The sequence below is a fragment of the Vigna radiata genome, chromosome 6 (genome assembly GCF_000741045.1).
Source record: "Vigna radiata var. radiata cultivar VC1973A chromosome 6, Vradiata_ver6, whole genome shotgun sequence".
NCBI classification, from domain to species: Eukaryota; Viridiplantae; Streptophyta; class Magnoliopsida; order Fabales; family Fabaceae; genus Vigna; species Vigna radiata.
This window is the reverse complement of record NC_028356.1, coordinates 7,438,897-7,460,636: the sequence shown is the minus strand read 5'-3', so window position 1 is coordinate 7,460,636 and position 21,740 is coordinate 7,438,897. Positions and strand designations below refer to the sequence as shown.

The 21,740-nt window shown below is 29.8% G+C and overlaps 1 protein-coding gene and 1 pseudogene across 1 annotated transcript; both read right to left on the bottom strand.

The window, feature by feature from the left end:
• Nucleotides 1–786: 786 nt before the first annotated feature.
• On the bottom strand, nucleotides 787–4,262 carry LOC106762966 (protein REVEILLE 1). The gene is made up of 6 exons (XM_014647105.2): nucleotides 3,527–4,262; nucleotides 2,824–2,958; nucleotides 2,609–2,720; nucleotides 2,424–2,485; nucleotides 1,851–2,243; nucleotides 787–1,663 (listed from the first exon to the last, which is right to left on the bottom strand). The coding sequence occupies exons 1-6, from the start codon at nucleotides 3,536–3,538 to the stop codon at nucleotides 1,115–1,117; spliced, it is 1,263 nt and encodes a 420-aa protein (XP_014502591.1). The 5' UTR covers nucleotides 3,539–4,262; the 3' UTR covers nucleotides 787–1,114.
• Nucleotides 4,263–17,531: 13,269 nt separating this feature from the next.
• LOC106763343 lies at nucleotides 17,532–19,056 on the bottom strand (annotated as a pseudogene).
• Nucleotides 19,057–21,740: the final 2,684 nt, after the last annotated feature.

Genomic DNA, 21,740 nt, shown 5'->3' with positions numbered 1-21,740 from the left:
TTCAAATTTGAGTCATGTAAATGCTCCATTAATGAGTCATGTAAATGCTCCATTAATGTAAAGAGAGAAAGAAAAAGATTGTTAAGGATAACAGGAAGCTGTAGGGTATTTTTGGAATAAAAGAAAGTATAAGAAGGTATAAAAAATTTTTAAAATAAATTAAAATAGTGGGAGGTACAGATCCACTTAGAGAGATGTAGGGAGCAACACCCTTGCTTAACTACACCAACTACACCGTGTAGATTTGATCGTCAATGACCCAATAGATACTGAGCAATATTACTATCATCATACATTTTTACATTTATTTAATATAAAAAGTAAAATATCAAAAAAATATAAAATTTTATATATATTTTTTTAAAAAAATAAAAGTAATATAAAAAATTTAAATATATCAAAAATATTTATAAAAAAGCTAAAAAAAATAGTGTTGAATAAATATAAAAAAATTAGTTAGATGTGACAAAAAGATATTTTTCTCGGTGTTTATCCAGTTATGACACACATAAAAGTTCTCATTTTCTTAAAACTTTTATCATTTCAATTAGGGCACATCCACAAAATATGCCTAATAGGAAGTGATTCCAACAAAAGGGATAAATTACACTCACACATTTTAAAGTATAATGAAATTTTATTCCACAAAATTTCACGTTATATCCTCCGTAAACTTTATTTAATTGACACGACAAATAACTTCATATATCATTTTAATGAATTCAGAGGTCCCATGATTTCTTGTTATACAGATAAAAGAAATTATAAAGTAATGGCATACAGGGAAAGAATATTTTATTCAACTTCAGGAAGTTATGTAAGTGTAATTAACCATTAACTATGACAAATATGAACAATTACACTAATAAGCGATACATAAGTATATATATATATATATATATAACTTACACTTGAAAAGAGAACACAGGATGATTTTGAGTAGAAGGTGGGAGGAAAAAAATTGAAGAACTACACAGAGCCTAACATGGCTTATAAAAAAGTGGGATAGAACACAGACATGGAGAATCAACAATGCAGTAGAAATATCAAAAATTTCAGTTCCCTTTTCTTTCTTCTCGTACAAGGCCATCCAGTACCTGTAAAAGGGAAACTGCTATAAGGAAAGCTTGACACGTTGCTCTTCCCTCTCCTCGTCACAAACTGACGAGTATTTGTTTTCTCTCTCTGCCATGCACCTTTTGTATGGCACAAACCCTTTCCCACAGGTTTTAGCTCTCACCCTTAGCTCAAATATACCTGATGTTTCACTTGCTGCAGTGTTCTCTCCATCATTAACTGAACTACTGTTTGAACCACTCCATGATCCTTCCTTTTGAACCTCTTTATGTTCAAAGTCTCCAAGATTAGAGTATAGGTGTTTCCCTTTTAGCTCCTTTTGCAGGGTCTCGGATAGTGCGTTATGGGAAAAACTCCACCTTGGAACAATAGGACCTTCTGCAAGATCCGAACACCCATTTTGAAGTTGCATAAGATATGTTGCAGCCGCAGGTATTGGTTTGAATGGCTCCGTTATTAGAGAAAAGGGTTTGCTTGTATCTGTTACCAGTAGAGTGGTCCCAAAAAGTTTGAGAGTACGACCACATGATTCCTCAGCTGCATCATCTTTGGTAGAAACAGTTTCTCTGTGAAAAAGCTTCAGTTTCTGGATGGTAAAATAAAGGGAGAGTTTAATTTTTACGTCAGTATAAAGAATTGTACTTTATCAACCAATCACTCTATGCATTACATTTAAACTAAACTCTAAAATCATTTTCTTAAAAGTGTTCTCATGAAGATACTGCACGGAGATATAAGATTAGCCTGAAAAGTTATTAGGATTTAGTAAGTACCACGAGATGTTGCTCATCATGAGGTGAACTTGGTAGAGACCCTTCTTCCTCAAATGATGTTTTGGGTTGAGCTAGTGGAAATCTGTTTGTGAGGACACCGCTAATGGATGAGACTGGTGACAAACTTCCAGTGGGTGTGTCTGAATCGGAGGAACCAAGGTTTTCGGAAACGACAGTAGATAACACTGACTTAGGAGAATTGTTTTCTTGACCAAAATCTGATGACTTGAGAGAATTAGACCTCAGAGGATGTTCTGAATTGGAAATCTCTTTCTTTGGAATCTCAATCAGTTTACGAGGGTAAGGATGAATTGGCTTCCTTTTTGGTCGTGGAGGTGGAATTTCAATTGATTCCTCCAAGGTTGTGCTGTTCCCACTAGACTCTCTAACAATCTGCATGATCAGAACAAGAGAGTTAGAATGTACTTAAACACCAACCCTTCAACTTCACCCTCAAAAGTTATAACTTTTGCATCTCTTAAAGTCATAACATAACAACTCTAACTTATTATGACTCATATGCTATATTTAACATATATGGTAAATGATGGGTACTGGAATATAACAATAAACCTTAGAAAAAAACTTCTGAGCATGACTTCGAATCTGAACAGCAGTCTTTGTGCCAACATGTTCTGTGGTGAAAATAAAAGGATCCAGAAACTTAGACCAACCTTCTTGATTGATTCAGTGACTTATATTATTCTTCTGCTAGAATCTTTATAGCATAGTATATGGAAGTTCAAAATTAATTATACCTTCAATCCTTCGCCAGGCTCTGCCATATAGCTTTAAGGCTTCAAGGAACTTCTTGTGTTCTTCATCTGTCCACCTCTCCCTCTGCTTTGTGATTGTATACGGTTTTCTTACCTGTTGATGTACATATAAAATTGATTAAAACAAAGGTGACACTGTCACAGATGTGAAAATCAAATTTATAATGCCACAAAAACATAAGAATCAAAGGGACAACCTTCAAGGCATAGTCATTTCCAAAAGAAAACTGATCATGTAGTGGAATATCTGCAACAGAATGCACACCGGGACTCAAACATATTTCATCTCCAATTGGAGGACCACCCCTTGATCTAGTAAATGCACTTTTGCCCTGCATCCAATCCAAAAAGCAAATAAGTATAATATAATAATCAAGAAGAAAAAGAAAAAATTCTCATGATGAAAAGTTCAAGTAGAATTAAATGAAATCATGACCAAAGAGTATTTGTCTACCAGGGAAGAAAATATCAACCAACAATTCACAGTTTCCATTAAATGAACCTTATTTTTTTTTTTAAAGATCAGGGAAATTGTGGCTTTGCTGAAGATTAAATCAAACTGTTATCTAAACCAGAAGCACTCAAAAGTTATATTCCCAAAATTTATAAAATTAAAAACTACAAATATTTGGCACTTGAAAAGGAAAACCAAATCATAGTTCATAAAGTAGCCCTCTATCTTTTTCATTATTTAATTTGACTTTTTTTTATAATCTTCAAAACAGAGCCAGACATGTCATACCCAAATGAAAAGACTTTTGGCTGGAAATCCAGAACAATCCACAAAACATACAAGTACGACCTAAACCAACAACAACCTCATGTCCCTCAAAAAAACTCAACACGGCATCAAACATTCTACATCAAAGAAAAAACAAAGAAAAACTCATATTTACATACTTGTATCGCCATGTGCTGAATATCTTCTCCTTCCTACACGGATTGCTTACAGAACACCAAAACAGTAAAACTTATCTTTATCGACAACTTTCTTAACAGCATGTAACACAAAAACAAACAAATCACCAAAGTCCACACTTCTCCCTCGACAACTCTGGAACCAACAATTGGACTTTTCACGGCACCAAACAAAAACACTGTTTCGTCTCTTTGTTTTATCCGACACTACAGTATCAGCTCAGAATCGAAGAAAGCCTTCTAAGATCCCGTGACCATGCACTGCAGAAACTCGATCATTCAAACTGAATCCACCTCGTGAATTGGCAACGATCACCCCAAAAACCTTTCTAAATCTCAACTTGAGAAGCAGCAACAACAGTGACTCAGATGTAATTAACTAAGAAATGGTCCACAGTTCTAAAATCAACAAAACCCTCCGTGGAAAAAAGGCTGGATAATAGAAGGTTTCTTAGTTGGAAAAACAAAATGATGGATGTTCAAACAAAACAGTTCCGAAAACAGAGGACACACAGTCCAGAAGAGTTTCTCTGAATCGGCATGGTTGGTGAAAAGGCTCAAAAGGGGTGGAGAAAAACAGAGGGAAAAGAGGTTAAGGTTTGGTTTTTCAGAAGAAGATGAAAAATGGAGTGAAGGAGAATAACAGAGAAGAAGAAGAGTGCAGATAGATATAAAAGCCAAGTGGGAAAGAGACTATTGTGAAGGAGAGAAAAATAAATGGAGCAACCATAGAGTGCCACGTCAGATGTTGAATTTTGTCTTGTAGGAGAGAAAAAGAAAATTTCTTTTTATTTATTTTTTCTCCATCGAAATCTCGAGAACTCGATGCAATCTTGTGGCTCACGTCGAAAGAGGTCCTCCACACGTGGCGTTCCGCTGTCGCGTCTGTTTCCGCTTTTCTGTTTTTTTTTTTTTCTTTTTCATTTTTTTAATTCGGCTTCGTTTTCTAATTGGGTGGCCGAAGAAAACTAATAGAGAGCGCGTTGTGGATAATTTGGGACAGAGCATACTCGCGGGTACCACTGCCACAGTGCTACTCGCACTCTCACTGGTGCCACGCCACTTTATCATGATTAATGCGTGGCCACTATTTTCCCAGCTCTCATACAGATAATTCTGCTTTTTCATAAATTATTCTACTAAGTCTTTTTCTTTTCTTTTTCTCTTTGTAACAACATATTCTATACTTTTCTATTCCTCAAATGTCATCATGGACTCAACACTATTTTTTGAATTTTAGGTAATAAATAGCCATTTTAATAAAACTGAAATTTCACTGAAAGTGATATGTAATTTTGTCATATGAATCAAATAGTATTAAGAAATTGATTATATATTAATATCATACCTTAAAATCTATACAACCAATGTTTTTTTTCCTTGTCTTTTACGCGTTTTATAGTTTGGTAACAGGTTTTGACGTGCCTCCTTTTTAAAAAACATTTCCTTTATTTTAAACAACATTTTCTATATTTGACCATGTAAAAAAAGTTTATTTTTTATTTTTTAAATAGCATTTAATGTCTCTCATGTTTCAATTTCTATAATGTAGAATTCACACATCTTTGACATGTGCAGCATTTGACTAATACTATATATGCAAAATAAGTATATAAACATTCTCGTTGTGTAAATTTAGTAAGCACATACTCAAGTAAGGCATTGTTGGTTTAGAAAATCGTCAAATTTAACTTTTAAGATGTGAATAAATTTAAGTAGGGGATTATTTAATATTATTTAATGTATTAAATATTTATAATTGTTACTATGAACTTATAGCACACAAATTAGATACGGTGACAAACTGGATGAAAGGATCGAGTGATTAATGTGTAAGAAAACACTTTATAATCGTTCTGTTCGGACAACTTAAATAGAGTTAAGGTATAATTAATGTTACAATAGTTACTGTTAAGTGATTACAGATCACATTAATGATCATTAAGAGATAAATTAATTTATCAGACTCATAAACTCTATAAATAAAAGTTTAATTTTGAGGATTTTAATTCATTATTAAATTACTAAAAACTTACAAAGAAAGATTATGACTTAAGCGTCAAAATAAATTATACATATCATATCTAGATATCCATCGATTAGCACATCAAGGAATTAAGAGAAGTTTCACATGAACTTTACATAGACAATTTCATCTCATTTCAACAGGAACAATAATATTATAGTTTGGCTCGTGAAATGAAAAAAAAAAAAAGAAAAAATCATGAAATTTGCTCAAACGGAAGAAAAGGTTGTTTCAAGGGAAATAAATAAGTAGCAGGTGTGAGCAGCAGTGAGCGAGTAGAGAGCGTGAGTCAACTAAACTGCGTTAGGATACAAGGAGATACAACAAGAGGGTGATAATATTTGAATAAAATAAAGAGTAATAGATTAATTAATTAATTAAGATGATGTGATATACGTTATAGATAATATTAAGTATTTATTTGATATTAAAAGGAGAAAAAAATAATTAATGAGTGTGGTTGTGACAGTTTGGAAATGAGAAAAAAAGAGGATATTTGTGAGAAGGAGAAAAAGGGTTAAATATCTTAAAAATAAGTGGGTGTGGATCAAAAAGAGCGAGGCATAGAGGGTGTCGCTTTCACCTTTGCGCTTTTCGCCACGTCACTGCCACTTGCCGCCCCTCTAAGAAAACACTGCCACGTGTACATTCAACTCAGGGATAGCGATCATTCCACACCACTCGATTTTTCTCTCCGTTATTGTATTTTCTTTTTTTCTCCAAACGCTTGCAATTTCCTGGCCACAACATTTTGTTCGCCCTTTTTTTTATCTTACATTCGCATTCATGAGTTGACAAGCCAAAACCTGAATGCGAAAAATGTCACATTAAGCAAATGAAATCGCCGCCTTATCTTTTTACGTCAACTTTAACAAATTTTAAAATAGTGATAATTCTTTAAGTTTTTTCTTTTTTGTTTGTTTGAAGGAGATTTAATTAAATATCTTGGTATAGTGATAATCTTGATTTAAAAATGTTGCTAAAGTGAAGAAGTTTATGAAGGAAAAGAGACATTTGAAGACTTTAATGGAGTGTTGGACAGAGGCAGGTGTGGGATAGTAGTAGAACGTGGAAGGTTGCAGTCTTGGTTGAAAATGGATGACGGAGGGACCAGTGTGTCTGGGCAGATATTAAGTTTCCGGGTCTAACCCTGTAGCCACTGTTTGGTGGGAGACAACAAAAACTACATCATTTGCGTTAGCTACCTCTTCATTTCATGGGTGTCGGCTCCATTATTCAAAAATAGACTCAAGTAACATTTCTACTATTGCATGACCTTCCACACAATAATTTATTTGTTAAAAATGTAAATTTTAAGTCTATTTTTTTTTAAATTAAATATTAATAGATAGATCCATAATAAATGAAATTATATGTTTAACAAACAACTTATGTTAGAATAACTTTAACTCAAAACTATGATATCATACGTATTAAGAAATAAATTTTAATTTTAATTCAATTTTACAAAATTAATTTATACAGTGGAATTCACATAGATACTCTAAATTAACTTTATCTCGAACCGATATAAGACTTTTAACATCATTATTTTCATTTTTTTTCTTTAAATTATTCTAACTGTTATATCGAGTCATGTTACAAATATTGGTCTCATGCTACTTTTTTCAGGCGTGGGAGTCGAGGTCAACTGTCTCAGTGCAATTTTCAACTTCAAGTTTTCCAATTATTGTTTAGTAAGATCGATCGTCCGTTATGTTCGTATATGGAGCTGGAAAGTTATCTGTAGAAGGTACTCTAATGTCAAAGTCAATAATGATTCGGCTGGTCAATTATTAATGTTGTACTAAATGTAATCATTTATCTCTTAACTTTCTACTTATATTTATAGATTTCGAAATGAGTCATATTTATAGATTTCAAAATGAATTTTTTTATTAACAACGACCTAATTATGACTCAATTTGTAATAATCAATTTTATTATAAGTTACTCATAATTAATGCTAAATGGGTGACAATCTCATCCTGTTTTATAATGTTTGATCACTAAAACAACTTTATTTATGGGAAAAACGATTGTTCAATCCATGATACAACTCGACGTCATATGGTACATTATTCATTAAAATAAAAATTATGTTAAGAAAAAATCAACATCTTATAAACATATTTAAATTTTAAGTGCTAAATTACTTTATGTAATAAATTTATACCTTATTTATTAAATTTTCTTTTTATAATTCCCCTAGTACACAATATTTGTGTAGCATTTAGAATTTTTAGCATTAGTGGTGTCAAAATAGGTTGGAACAAGTCAATTTTGAATCTGACTCACTAAGAATTCAGTTCTTCTAAGTTGAATCCGTGGTGAGCCAAATTGACTCACCAACTCACCTGATTTTTTTAATAAGTATATTTTGTTGGGTTAGTTAGTTTACAAAATTTTGAAACGGAGGTTGGCGTGAAATTATTTTTGTATGAAATAATTAGGCAACATGAAAAATTCACAAATCTATATTTAGTAACTCAATTGTTATGCAAAAGCAAATTTGAATCCGTATGAGACTACTAAAAATTGTGTTGAGAAGACCTGTGATATTTTTGTGTGAATGAAATCTTCTGTTTTATCATTCTCCTTTATTTAAATTCGATTTTTTTTTAATTAAAAAACTTGTAATTAAGTGATTTAGTAAACTAATCTGTTCAACTTATAAATTCCTGATAAAATTGGTTGAATTCATATTTTTTCGATTCACTGTTAAATAAACTAAATTGTATTCACTCACTAAATAATCCATTTGGAGTTGAGTAAAATTCGATAGAATGATCCGTTTTCAAAGCACTATTTAGCATTGTATGTGTAATATGCTCCACTGTAAGGTATTAATTAATTAATTAAAGGAATGTGTGAAAATAATGTTAGGTGATATTCCATACTGAATGAATCTCATTCATACGTATACGTGCATTCTTTAGGACTCAGATAATAAGAATGTCATACAAGCATATTTAATAACTTCTAAATAGTTTAAATAAACGTAAGTGATTACATTATACCCTATCAAAATATCAAGTTGGATATAAGTAAGCTTGATACAACAAATGAAAATTAAGTCACAAGAAAAAGCTTTACACTTTTAATAGTCATAATAAAATCAAAGTTCCAAATTTAAGTGTAATTTTCATTCCTCTAAGTGTACGACAATAATTATTCCAAAGAAAGGAGAAATTAGATTTGGTTGTTTTGGGTTTTGTAAAGAGTTTTGCTAGAGCTTATTTAGTTTTTTTTTTTTTTTGGAAAAGTTTATCTACGTATTTAATAATAATCCTTGTATTTCCTTATACAATTATGAACTTATATGTGGGTTGATGCATGATAGTCTTCATGTACATATTATTCGAATTTATCATGATTTTGCCAGGAAATTTTTATGTTGACTATATGTATAAGTTATATTAAAAAAATTAAATTGAAGATGAGATCAAGAATAAATATGTATACATCCACTTCATTGCCCTCCGTATTTATTTTGAATATTTATTTTCGTTTTCCTGTCTGTCTCCGTTTTAAATTTTAAAAATATAATTTATTATATAACCTAAAACAATTATATAATTTTTTATTTTATTTTTGTAACTTACTTAAACACATGTATAATCATTTTTATTCTCTTTTATAACTATTTGAGTTTTATTCAGTTTCTATTTGATATATTAATTAAATTTCCTTTCTTAATATTTAAGATTTATATAGAGAGATATATAAACATTTTTTATATTTAATACTTTGTGATATTTTTTTTTGTTTTAATTTTTTATATCAAAATTTATTTAATTAAGATAAATTTTTATATTGGGATGTGATGGGATAATGAAACATATGTCTCATACTCTTGTCATCTTTACTCATCTTTACTAAGTAACATCCCAAAAATTTACACTAAAACAAACACCTTAACATGAATTAGAGGAAAATTGATCCAAACTTCTAATTTTACGCCATAGCTTCATAGTTTTCTAGTACTTGTTCATCACTGACATTCCCCTAAGTTCATATCATTAAGGTGATCATTGTAAAAGAAAAAACAACACAGTCACATAAACAACACAAAAGTAAGGGTAAGCTAGTGTACAAACGAAACAACATATCACAATTTAGATTCACAATTATTAACATTCAATAAAAAAAAATAAATCATACAACAATGACCGATATACTCAATTATTCGGATAAAATGCTCAACATAGACATCACTGAAGTTGTGCACTCATGGTAGTATTTATACACTCTGCAGAGTTATAAACAAGGGTAACTCGACCTACCACTCACGAGGTTAATCTTCCACTCCTAAAACCCAAAAGGCTAGGGTAAATACCTCATGTCATTCTCTCTACCACTTCATTCATCTCTACACGAGTTGAATGATTGGTAGAATATCAGGATACCTACTTACTAAGTCTTACCATCAAACATTCACCACAACTTACTTGAATATAGAATTTCTTATTGAGATTCTTATCACACAAACCACTTTCATTCCCTTAACATATCCATAATTCTCATTCTCATAATCACATACATACATATAATCACATGAACATCAATAATTGCNTAACATATCCATAATTCTCATTCTCATAATCACATACATACATATAATCACATGAACATCAATAATTGCCAACATATGCACGTACCTTCAATCACTTGAACAAAGCTTCTTTCGTAACATAGATAATGAAAGAAAATAACAAAGAAGCATTGAAAACTCCATTTTCTCAAAGATAATCGATTACCCCCAAGAGTAAAACACATGAAGAATGAACTTTGGCTGAAATAATCGGTTATCTCTCTTAATAATCGATTATTCCCGAAAGCATCCAACCCAGGATGGAAACTCTAGTGGAGATAATCGATTATCCAGCCTTATAATCGATTATCTCTGTTAGTTTTTTTACAGCAACCCCAAATTTGGACCAATATGCAAATTAAACTCATTCAAAAGACCAAATTGGTATCCTTAGCCTTGATTTGATTCATAAACCTGTTTAGAACTTAAATTAGTTAAATTGGAACACAATTTGCTCTATTGAGTATGAGTTCAAAGCATTTAGACCAATTTAATACCCAAAAACTCACATAATAATTCATACTTTTATAAAACCAAATTTTTGCAAAGTAAGGTGTCGATATGACCTGAAAACAATCCCCAAAGCTTCAAAATATTCCCAAAACCATAACTCTAGAATTTTACTTGTCAAAATCCCCAATTTATGCCTAAAAAGCTCACATCTCTTCTCACTTACTCATAATCAACATCTTATAATAGTTCATCAATTCAGAATTCCCCAAACTACCTTCTTAAACTCATAAAAAACAAGTTTCATATCAAACAACAATTGCATACCATCATTCATCAGTTTTCACATCAGCACACAACATATACAAGTAACTCAACATATTAGATTTCTCAATTTAATACAATTTCACAATTCAATCAATATATCAATTTAAAAATGAATGAGACTCGATTATTTTAATATCAATTCAATCAATATATCAAATAGTGAGAGTCAATTATTTTAATATTAAATGGTTTATCTATAAATAGTTTTGTTATAAACGAGTTTCATTATTTTAAAACGTACCTTCTCTCTAGAAACCACTTTTTAGAGTTCTCTACCTTCTCTCTAAGAATTCTAACTCATGAGTCATCTCTTTGACGATCAGGAGATACCTATTTGACCACAACAACGAGGTCAACGTTTCTACTCGATCAGTTTCTTTAATAGAGCAAGTAAGTTTTGGTTTATTTTTCTCTTTTCGTTCTTAATTAAGATCATGCTTAATGATCTCTTGTTGCATGTGAGTTGTAATATCCTTTCTTATTTTCATGTTGATCAGAGGGCCTAAGGACTTTCTCTGATCTTTGTTCAGTGTTTTGTAGGCATTTCTAAAGTTTCTTGAGCTCTAAGCAAGGGTTCTTTATAGAGTTCCATTGCTTTAGTGTAAGGTAAAGGAATCTAGTGACATTTCTTAATGTTATTTTAATTTTTGATTTTAAATAGGTTGTGTTGAATGTGGTTAAAAATAGAAGTTTATCTTGTTTTGTATGAATCGAGATTTGAATGCTTTAAAATAGTTAATTGATGCTTAGTGCAGTGATGAATGTTTTAAAATCTAATGAATCTGTTTATATGGGTTCTTGATTGTGAATTTTGTGTTTGTGAAGTTAGTTATGTTAATTGAATCGGAATTATTGGGAAGGAATGGTTAGTTTTGGTTGTAGGTCACTTTTGGTCTAAAAATGAAGGTTATAATAGGTGAGTTTTAGACAAACCGATCTAAGTGGAAAAATAATGTTTTAGGCTCTATGGTATGGCCAATTGAAACTTATTTGAGTGGTGAATTAACAGAAAAATGGTTTAGAAATGTATGGTATACAATTGGTCGTGTTTTGAATGGTTTTTAGGTGCAAATTATGGGTCTTAAGTAGTGAAATTTTGATGTGAATGTTTTGAGGCAATTTGAAGTGGTTGGGGTTTGCAATTGAGTCATTTGTAACTTGTTCAGATCCCTAAGTTGCTCAAAAATAAGCTAGAACAGGTGGAGTTTAATTTGGATCTCTAAAGTGAGGTTTTGGTTACTTTTAGATTGAAATCTTGTGGTAAAATAGTTTAAAACAAGTTTAGATTGGTTTATATACCTTTGGTTAAGTACAATTTAGTCTAGAATACAATTTAGGACTGTTAGAAGTTGGAAAAGATGCACAGGATAGGTCATGAGTGGTTGAAGGGTGCAAATTTTGCAGTTTTGGTGTTGCAGAATTATGCAGTCTCGCTGAGTGTGTGTGTTCTAGTTGAGCGAGAAGGACACTTCTCGTTGAGCGAGTGTAGTCGTTGAGCGAGCAGAACCCGCTGTTTCTATATTCACTGAGCGAGTCTTTGTGGCTAAGTTAGTGGGCTGGTAGACACTTTGAGCTGAGTGAGAAGATTTGGTAGCTGAGCAAAAATATCATAATTTCACCTAAATTTTTATATATTTTCTTAAGGTGTATTCAATATATGTGATTGTTTGAATTATTGGTTTATGATACTTATTGTGAAGTATGAATTGATTTATAATATGAATTGGAAACAAGAATTTGTATACGATTATGTATGATATATGATGATGATGAGCTTTGTATTCTTTTCTCTTATTTTCTTATGAAAGATAATTACATTGATAATTTAAGGTGTGTTTGGTATATTGTATGTGTGTGGTATGGTTTGGAACATGTGGTTAAATGAATGAAAGATTGTGGAAGAGAGATCCTAGGAGGAACTTCTCAGTGGTGGTTTCAAGTATTATAAGTATCAATGTAGGAAGTTCAGTCTTGGAGTTCATCTTGACATTCTAATGGTCACTCGTTCTCAAGTAGAGAGGGGTGAAGCATGTCATGAGAATAGTAGGAGGTCATAGACTAGGGGATTTACCTTGGCCTAAGACGAGTGATAACGGACTAACCTTGTGTGATAGTGTGGGGTGGGCGAACAGTTTCACCACAACAAGTGCACGAACCGCCATATCTCGATATTCATATTAATCTGGATAGTCAAGTCAAAAGGGGTTGTCATGTATAAAGTGTTTGGTTGATTTGGTGTGGTATATATATATATATATATATATATATATATATATATATATATATATATATATATATATATATATATATATATAGGTAAAATGTTTAATATGTTTTGATGTATTACGAAAATGTTTTGTATCACTGGCTTACCCTTGCTTTTGTCTTTGTTTGTTTGTTTGTGTTTTCTCTTTTGCGATGATCGCCTTAAATGGTGTGAGTTTAAGGAGGACGTCTTTCCAGTCGTTCAGTGTGAGGTTGAGAATGAAGCAACAATATAGATAGAATTTTATTTTAGTAGTTTTATTCTACTAAAATGGAATCTTACAACTATCACTTCTAAAATATCATTTTCTAAGTCTTCACATTGTTAATAAAAAAAAATTATGAAAGATATTTTAGATCTTATTTTCATTAAGTTACGACTAACTTATTTGGATTTGTTTATACCTTACTAATTTGGAAAAAAATTGGAAGGTTGTTTTACTAATTTGGATGGAAAAGTATACTTTTTGGAGATACTCTGGAAGAGTTTCCTACAAGAACTTGTGTTTGTTTGAATAATTTCTCTATAAATTCTTAAAAGAAATAAAAGGAGAAATTATTTTTTCATTGAATAAAAGTTATCTTATGCATATATTATTTCATGTTTGATTTTTTATATTATAGACATATAATTCTAATTCTATAAATTTTTTTTTTCTTATTTTGTAATTATTTATAAAGAAGTTTACGTGGATTGTAATTGTTTGAGTAATTTTTAGCTTAACTATATCATATCCTTAACATCACCGAGGTAAAACTTAAACAAGTTGCTATCTCATTAATCTATAGTTTGTTTGTGTTCTTCGAAATTTTTTTCTTTTGATTTTCATTATTCTAATTTGGACTTTTCTAAAAAAGTTATTTAATGGGAATTATTACTTTGTTGAATAATGTTGTTAGGATAAAAAGTCTATTATATATATATAGATATATATTGGAAGAGAGTGATTCCTAATTATAATTAAACCAAATCAAGTCAAATATTTAATAAATACTGAGCGAAGGAACAATTATAAAAACAACTAATTTTTAAATTTGTAATAATTTTAAATTTCAAGTGAGAAATACAGTTTATAGGTTTGGAAAAACTTCTTTTAACAACACTCTTTTAACAATTTTTAACAATGCATACGTGGCAGCTTGTGATTGGTCTATTTTAAATATTTTTTAAACATAAATTCAAATAAACCAATTAAATGATGACACGTGTCCCGTTATAAAAAAAGTTGTCAAAATATCAGTGTCCTATAAGTTTACATGTTTTTGTGTATATCTCATATGATTATCACTTTTGAGCATAAGTTTGTAAAATGTGACACTTTTGAGTGTAATATGACAATGAAAATAATTGGAATTAAGATGTATTTATTTTCTCATCTTCTTTCCTTTTTCGTTTTTTTGAGATGTTCACATTTTTTATATTATTTATTTATATTCTCATAGTCTTTGTAATTTTATTCTAAAAAAGAAAATTTAATTAAAGTGTTTGTTTATCTACTTGTTAATATAGTAAAAATGAGTTCATTGTTTATATTGTTAATCGATGATAACGCAGATTATATAAGCTTAAGTATAATAATAATTGATAGTGGGATATTCATCACTTTTTAAAATAATATTTCATTTTCCATCATTGAAAATAAAAATATGAATCGATATGAATGATAAAATGAGATTAAATCTTATAATTATAGGTTTAATAATAGATTTTTAGTGTCTGAATTATTTATTAAATTTATTAATATTAATATTTAAAGTTTACAGAAACTTTACTTATTTAGTTTTTTTTCTTTTATATGTACTTATTATAGGAGTAGGAAAAAAATCCATTTAATAAAAAATATTCAATTTTTTTTTAATAACTTTCATTATAATATTGGTTCATGAATTATTTATATTAATATTTATAAAAAATACTAAATATATAAACAATCATAATAACTCTTAATATTTTACAATATACGATTTAATATAACTTATACCAACCTAATATTTATCATAAATAATTAGTCCAGCCCACGCTACTTTTATAACTTTTCACCAATATAATATTCATTAATGTTTTTTCTTAAACCAAGTTAACACATTATATCAAATTTCATTTTTTCTCTTTTTAAAATGTTAAGTAACCAAAACTTAATTAACCATATTAGAATTTGTAAAAGAATACCTTTAATAATTAAATGAATGCTAAAACAATTTACAGACAAAAATATAAAATAATATTTTTTATTATTGATTATTGTTAAATTTTTTTTAATGAAAGAAATGAATTGACAAACTTTTTCATATTTTTTTCAAAATTTTTAAATTAATCTTATTTTTTAAATATTAATGATCGAGTTGAATTCACAATTAAAATTAATTTTATGTTTAAATATTCTGATAGTTCCTAATTATGTTGAGTTCTTTTAAATAGTTTTTTTTTTTTTTTAAATTGGATCTTTAAATGTAAAAAACCAATTTAATTTGATCTTTATGTTAAATTGGGTTTACAGAGTTTAAATTACTAATGTGGCAGATGCAAGGTCATCACTTTAAGCTGAGTTATAACCACATTATACCACATCATCATCTTCCATCTTTTCTCAAATTAGAAACCTTAGCAATTCATGGCAACCACCAAAAATGTCACCACTAACCTCTATGCACTGCACACAACCCCCACATCGTAAAATCATTTTCGTCTTCCTCACACAATCGCAAAACCCACGAAGTATCAACAAAACCACCATGGCCAGCCAACGCCTATGCGCCATCACTATGAACCAGGTTCGTTTTCTCTTCATCATTGCGCCATGAAGCAACCAAAACCGCAAGCACTGCAAGAGTTTGAACCTAGAAAAATTCAGAAAAATCCAATTCAACAACCCTAAAATCGCGTCACCATTGGGTGAGTTCTTTTCTCCCTTCTCACACAAATCCCAAATTCCAAACTTGCAGAAACTCAAGTCAATCTCCTTCAACCCAGAAGCATAAAAAACGCAGAAGCACCTAAATCGCAAAACTATTCATCACACAGATTACGCAATCTTCTTTGCAGAGAAGCCTCAGTCCTTCATCTTCTTCAAACGTGCATTGCGAGTTGCTCCTTCATCAGTCACCACGAGGTCGTTGCCACGCCTTCATCTCAAACCAAAACCTACAAGGAAACCAAACACAGAACCAACCAAAACCCCTTTGAATCGTGTCGTCATCGCACTTCTAAACCCAATCAGGAATCTACGAAATCAACCCCTTTGTGAGCTTCATCTTCTTCCCTTAGCATCATACCTGCAAAAAGAAACCAAGCAATCAAAACATAATCACTAGAATCGTTAGGGTTTCTCCTAATTTCAATTTTCAAAAACTTTTTTTTTAATTACACATATTTCACATACCATGTTCTGCACATGTCAATTAATGATTTTATCTTAGTGACAACTCTTAATTTTAACCCGTTAATCCAATTTCCCAATTGAAAAAAAAAACAAGAAACCTATTTGAGAAAATTCAACATAAATTTTAAGTATAAGTGATTATTTTTTATTTATTACAATTTTCTCACAAAATAACATATGAGATAAAAATTAAATAAATTATAAATTTCACTCTTGACTAAAATTAGTGCAGTGTAATCATAATTATATATAATTTTTATAATCTATTTTGAATTCTTAACAGTATTAGCCTAATTTAACTTCCTTATGTAAAGTTTTTTCAAAATTGTGTAAAAATTATTAAAAAAAATAGTGGCTTATATCTTTAGCCAAGTAGTTCAAGGTTGAAATAGTAACTCCACTTTAAATATAAAATAAAGGTTAAACCCATTCGTAGATCCCTATTTTTGTGGGGTTGTCCCAGTTACATCTTCGTCTTTTAAGATTTGCCAATTAGGTCCTTAATATTGAAAAATTAAATCAATTGAGTCATTGCTGTTAAACCAACTTAACGGAGTTAAGTTTTTGCTTACCTGTGAGGGTTACGTGGATAAATTTGGAGACCTGGCATGCACAGATCCTTATACCAGGGTTTTTATTTGTATGTGGCATTATCTTAAACAAACATTTGTAAAATTGGAGTTTTTGTAAAAGATTTTAAAATTAGGGTTAATTGAAAATTGAATTGGGATTAAAATTGGGAAGAGAAAAGTTGAGTGTTTCGCAAGCACAGGTGAAATCCTTAGTAAAGAAGGAATTTGCTAAATTAAGGCATTAGAGCTTCGTGATTGGAGTAAGGTTTGCTATCTGGAGGTTGGAATTGAAATTGAAACTAGGATTAAAAATCTGAAACACCGTGTATCGCAACCTTGCGTGAAGTCGTTAGTGGAGACGCTATTTGCTTAATTAGGGCTTCATGTTCAAAGCCAACATAACCATTTTGTTTTTTGTTTCCTCTGCTCTCACCATGCAAACCCAAGCATAACCAACAGATAACACAAAAGTTGACAAGCGGAGGTTGTTGTTGTTCCCTTTCTTCTTGGACACCACAATCTGCTTCAGCTTTTCAATATTTGAATGACCGAGATGAAACACGCCTTTGGTTGCATCGTCGGGGACTTGCAGATCCCAAGCTACGAGGCTTCTATTGTTGGGTCCACCCTGTCTTAACCAATCGTTGGTAGTTTTTTGTTCTAAATGATTGGGGTCTTGGACTACCTCCCTGCCAAAAGACGGAGAAAGTTCATGTGGCAGAGAAAAAGTTAATTATGGTTGATCTCTGCAAAGATAAGCTCAGGCTTTGATAAACGATATTGTAGTGGGGTAAAAGGTGGTGGATTTCTTTAACCTCAACAAGATCTGTGCCTGCTAGATGGTCGAAATCAACATCAGATTCAGCTACAGTGAGAGAAACAGTGTCATCGGATTTGTAAGTGAGGATGGGGATTTGGGAGTGAAGGGGCCAAGTGAGGTGTCCGACGAGAGGGAAAAAGTAGGCAAGTGAGAGAGAGAGTTTTTGAGTTTGGGAAGAAGGTTATAGAAGAAGAGAATAGTTAGATGGTAATCCCAATTTCAATTTCAATAAACCCTAATTCTTAAATCTTCAAGAATAATCAACCCTAAATCTCTAAATTTTCATGTTTACAACATATGCATATATCACGTTTTAAAATTCATTAGGAAACCCAATTTTTAAAATGTTTCTTTTATTAAATGCCACCTCCACCTGGAAATGCTACGTTTAAAAAACTTCCACGTCAATATCACAGGTAAGCAAAACCTTAACTCCATTAAATTGATTTAACGGCATGGGTCCGATTGATTTAATTTTTCAATATTAAAGACCTAATTGGTAAAACTTAAAAAACTGTGATGTAACTGGGATAATCCCACAAAAATAGGAACCTCTGAATGTGTTTAACCATAAAATAAAGGTTTAATTACCTTTTTAGTCCTCAAGTTGGGGGTTGAATTTCTGTTTTATACCCGCTTTTAAAAATGATGTTATTTGGTCTTCATATTAAGAATTTTGAAAGAATTCGATCCCTTCCGTTAAATAACTAATAACGGCGTTAATTTTATCTTACATGGAGCAATTGTTTTTCTCTCTCCTCTGCATTTTCTGAAACGGACAGCTTTTTCTCTCTTCTCTCTTCTCTTCACTCTTCCACACTGCTTCATGCCTGTTTCAAAGGGCATCCACCCATTCAACCCATTTCCATTTTCTGGAGCGCCAGCAGTTGAAATGGACAACCAAAGGCCACTTCTTTGATTCAAAAACAGGTGGCAGTTGAATATTCACAGAAGTTGAAAGGATCTCAAAAAGTGATCCTTCAAGGGAGTTTGCAAGGGGATTCAGAAAATAGGCAGATCTCAAAGTTGGTTTAGTGTCACCATCTGGTGAAACCATGAAATCTTCCCTCACCTCCATGATGCTCGACAAAAGGTGAAAAGTGGAACGTGAAATGAATCCAGATAAGGCCTTTAATGGAATGAACCCAGATAAACGGTGCCAAAGATGAAAACGGAATGGAATGTGAAAATGTAACAAAAGGTGCCAAAGATTAATGAAATGAACCCAGATAAACAAAACTGGTTACTATCAATACGTTACCAAGAAAATGGCTCATGTACGTAGTTGCTGTGTGCAACTTCCACATATCAACATTCAGTAAAGAGGAAAAGAGTGAGTCAAAAAGAAGAAAAACATCTCCATAATAAATAAATAAATATTTAAAATGTGATTTGACCAATAACTTTCTTTATATANTAGTATATTTAAAAATTAATTTCTAAAATACTTTAATACAATAATAATAACATTTAAAAATATAATTTATAATTAAAATAAATTTCAAATTAGAATAGAAATTACTTCAAAAATGAAATAAATAAAAAAAGTTATATTTCAAAATAAAAATATATTACAGTAATTAATTAATTTATTTATTTTACTATAATACAAAGTATAATTATTATTAAAATGCTAACTTAATTATTTTNTTTTTTTTGTTTTTTAGTATTTTATTTTAATTATTTATTTCTATAGTACAAAAATCGTATACTCAACAATATTAAAATTAATTTATTTCTTTATTAATATTATTTTATTATAATTTACAAATATATTTACGAAATATTAATAATATAATTAATCAAAGTTTATAAATGCTTATAATTTATTCTAATATTTAAATTGTGTGAATGTAAATGTTAATAAAACACAATCTCTTAAATATATTTTACTGTAATTTAAATGTGAGGAAAAAACTGTAGTATTAAAGTGTGATTATTCTTTTATATTGAATATAATATAGAAAATATCATTATTCTGTTATGTTGTTCCAAGAGAAAGAAGAGAGAGAAGAGGAGAGAGAGAAGAGAAGAGAGAGAAGTGAGAAGAGAGAAGAGAGAAGTGAGAGAAGTGAGAGAAGATAGAAAAAGTTGTCCGGTTTCAGAAAATGCAGAGGAGAGAGAAAAAGAATTGCTCCACGTATGATGAAATTAACGTCGTTCTTAGCTATCTAACGGAAGGGATCGAATTCTTACAAAATTCGTAATATGGGAACCAAATAATATCACTTTTAAAAGCAGGTACAAAACAGAAATTCAGTCGTCAACTTGAGGACTAAAAAGGTAATTAAACCTAAAATAAACTATCTTAAGAAAGGAATACATATTTTGTTGGGCAGCTCAAGATTCCTAACCCATGTTGGTCATCGTTTTTAGCAATGAATTTTTCATATAAAAGGAAAGAGTAAACATCTCAACTCATCTTTGGTAACATTTTGTGATCCTAGAAAAAGAAACAATTTAAGACTCTTGTATATACTATTACATATAAAAATATATCTTTTAAAAAAACATTAATATATAATTTTAACTATTTTAATATAATAGTCCTATTTTGTTTATTATAAAATTTATTTATTTTTATTTCATATGATCTTAATTTTTGTAATTTATATTTAATTTAATTTATTTTTTATAATATAGTCTAAATTATTAATAACATATTGAAAGATTGAATATGTTGACAATATTCTTTTATTTGTTTTTATATAAAGTGAGAGTTGAATTTTAACAAGATCACAAACACATCCAAATATAAGGATTTTATTGATGAGAAGAAAAAAATTATTATAAAAGGTTGTCATAAGTAAAATTACAAATTTATAAAAATCAAAATATCAAAACTACCCTAATAAACCTCCTTACTAAAATCACTTCTTTTAATACCCACTAAAACACAACCTAAACTAGTTAATATTATAATTAGTTCACATGGGACAATAACATAAAGATTTAAAAAAAAAAAAGGAAAACACATCCAAATTAAGAATTGAACAAATTATATAATAGTAATAATTTTTTTTTTCTTTTACAATTTTCTTAGAAAGGGGAGATTTTTTTTAAAAAAATAAAGTTATAATAAAGCAAAAAGTAATTTAATGTAATTAAATGAAATATAGAGATTAATTTTAATTTTTAGAGAGAAATAACATAATAAAAGATAATTTTAGTGTAAATAAATTTTATAAAATATTGAGTATAATTGAAAATAATTTTTATTATTGTTACCTTTATTGCTGTTATTAAAAAAAATTAATGAAAAGTAGAAGAAAGATATGAAATTTTATACCGATAGAAACATTTATGATGATGAACTAAATTATTTACAATTTTATTATAATGAATTGAAAAATTATAAATTAAAAAAAATGATCTAAAATCAATTAATGCACTGATAGTTAAAGTTAAAGATTAATTTAAAGTTGGAAGTTAATTTTAATTTAAGTTGGTGTGATGGTTTTAACCTTAAATATCATTTTCAATTAACTTTTTAAAATTAAAATATTGGAATGAAAACTTAATCTTCATGATCAATTAGTCAATATTTTACTATTGAACAATTTTACTCCAATGACAAACTCTAACTGATATATTATTATCAAAGGTAAATAGTGAGTTTAATATAATATATATCGATATTTTTTTTTTGGTATAATAAAAAAAAGTTATAATAGTCACGTACATCTATTAAAGAAAAAATTAACATTAATATACAAATTAAACTTAAAGGAATATTTTAAATTTACAAAACAAAAATTAAAA

Coding starts and splice junctions, on each gene's coding strand:
- LOC106762966 (XM_014647105.2), bottom strand. Junction 2,721..2,823: donor GAAATGACTATGCCTTGAAG/GTTGTCCCTTTG, acceptor GTACATCAACAG/GTAAGAAAACCGTATACAAT. Junction 1,664..1,850: donor ATGATGAGCAACATCTCGTG/GTACTTACTAAA, acceptor TTTACCATCCAG/AAACTGAAGCTTTTTCACAG.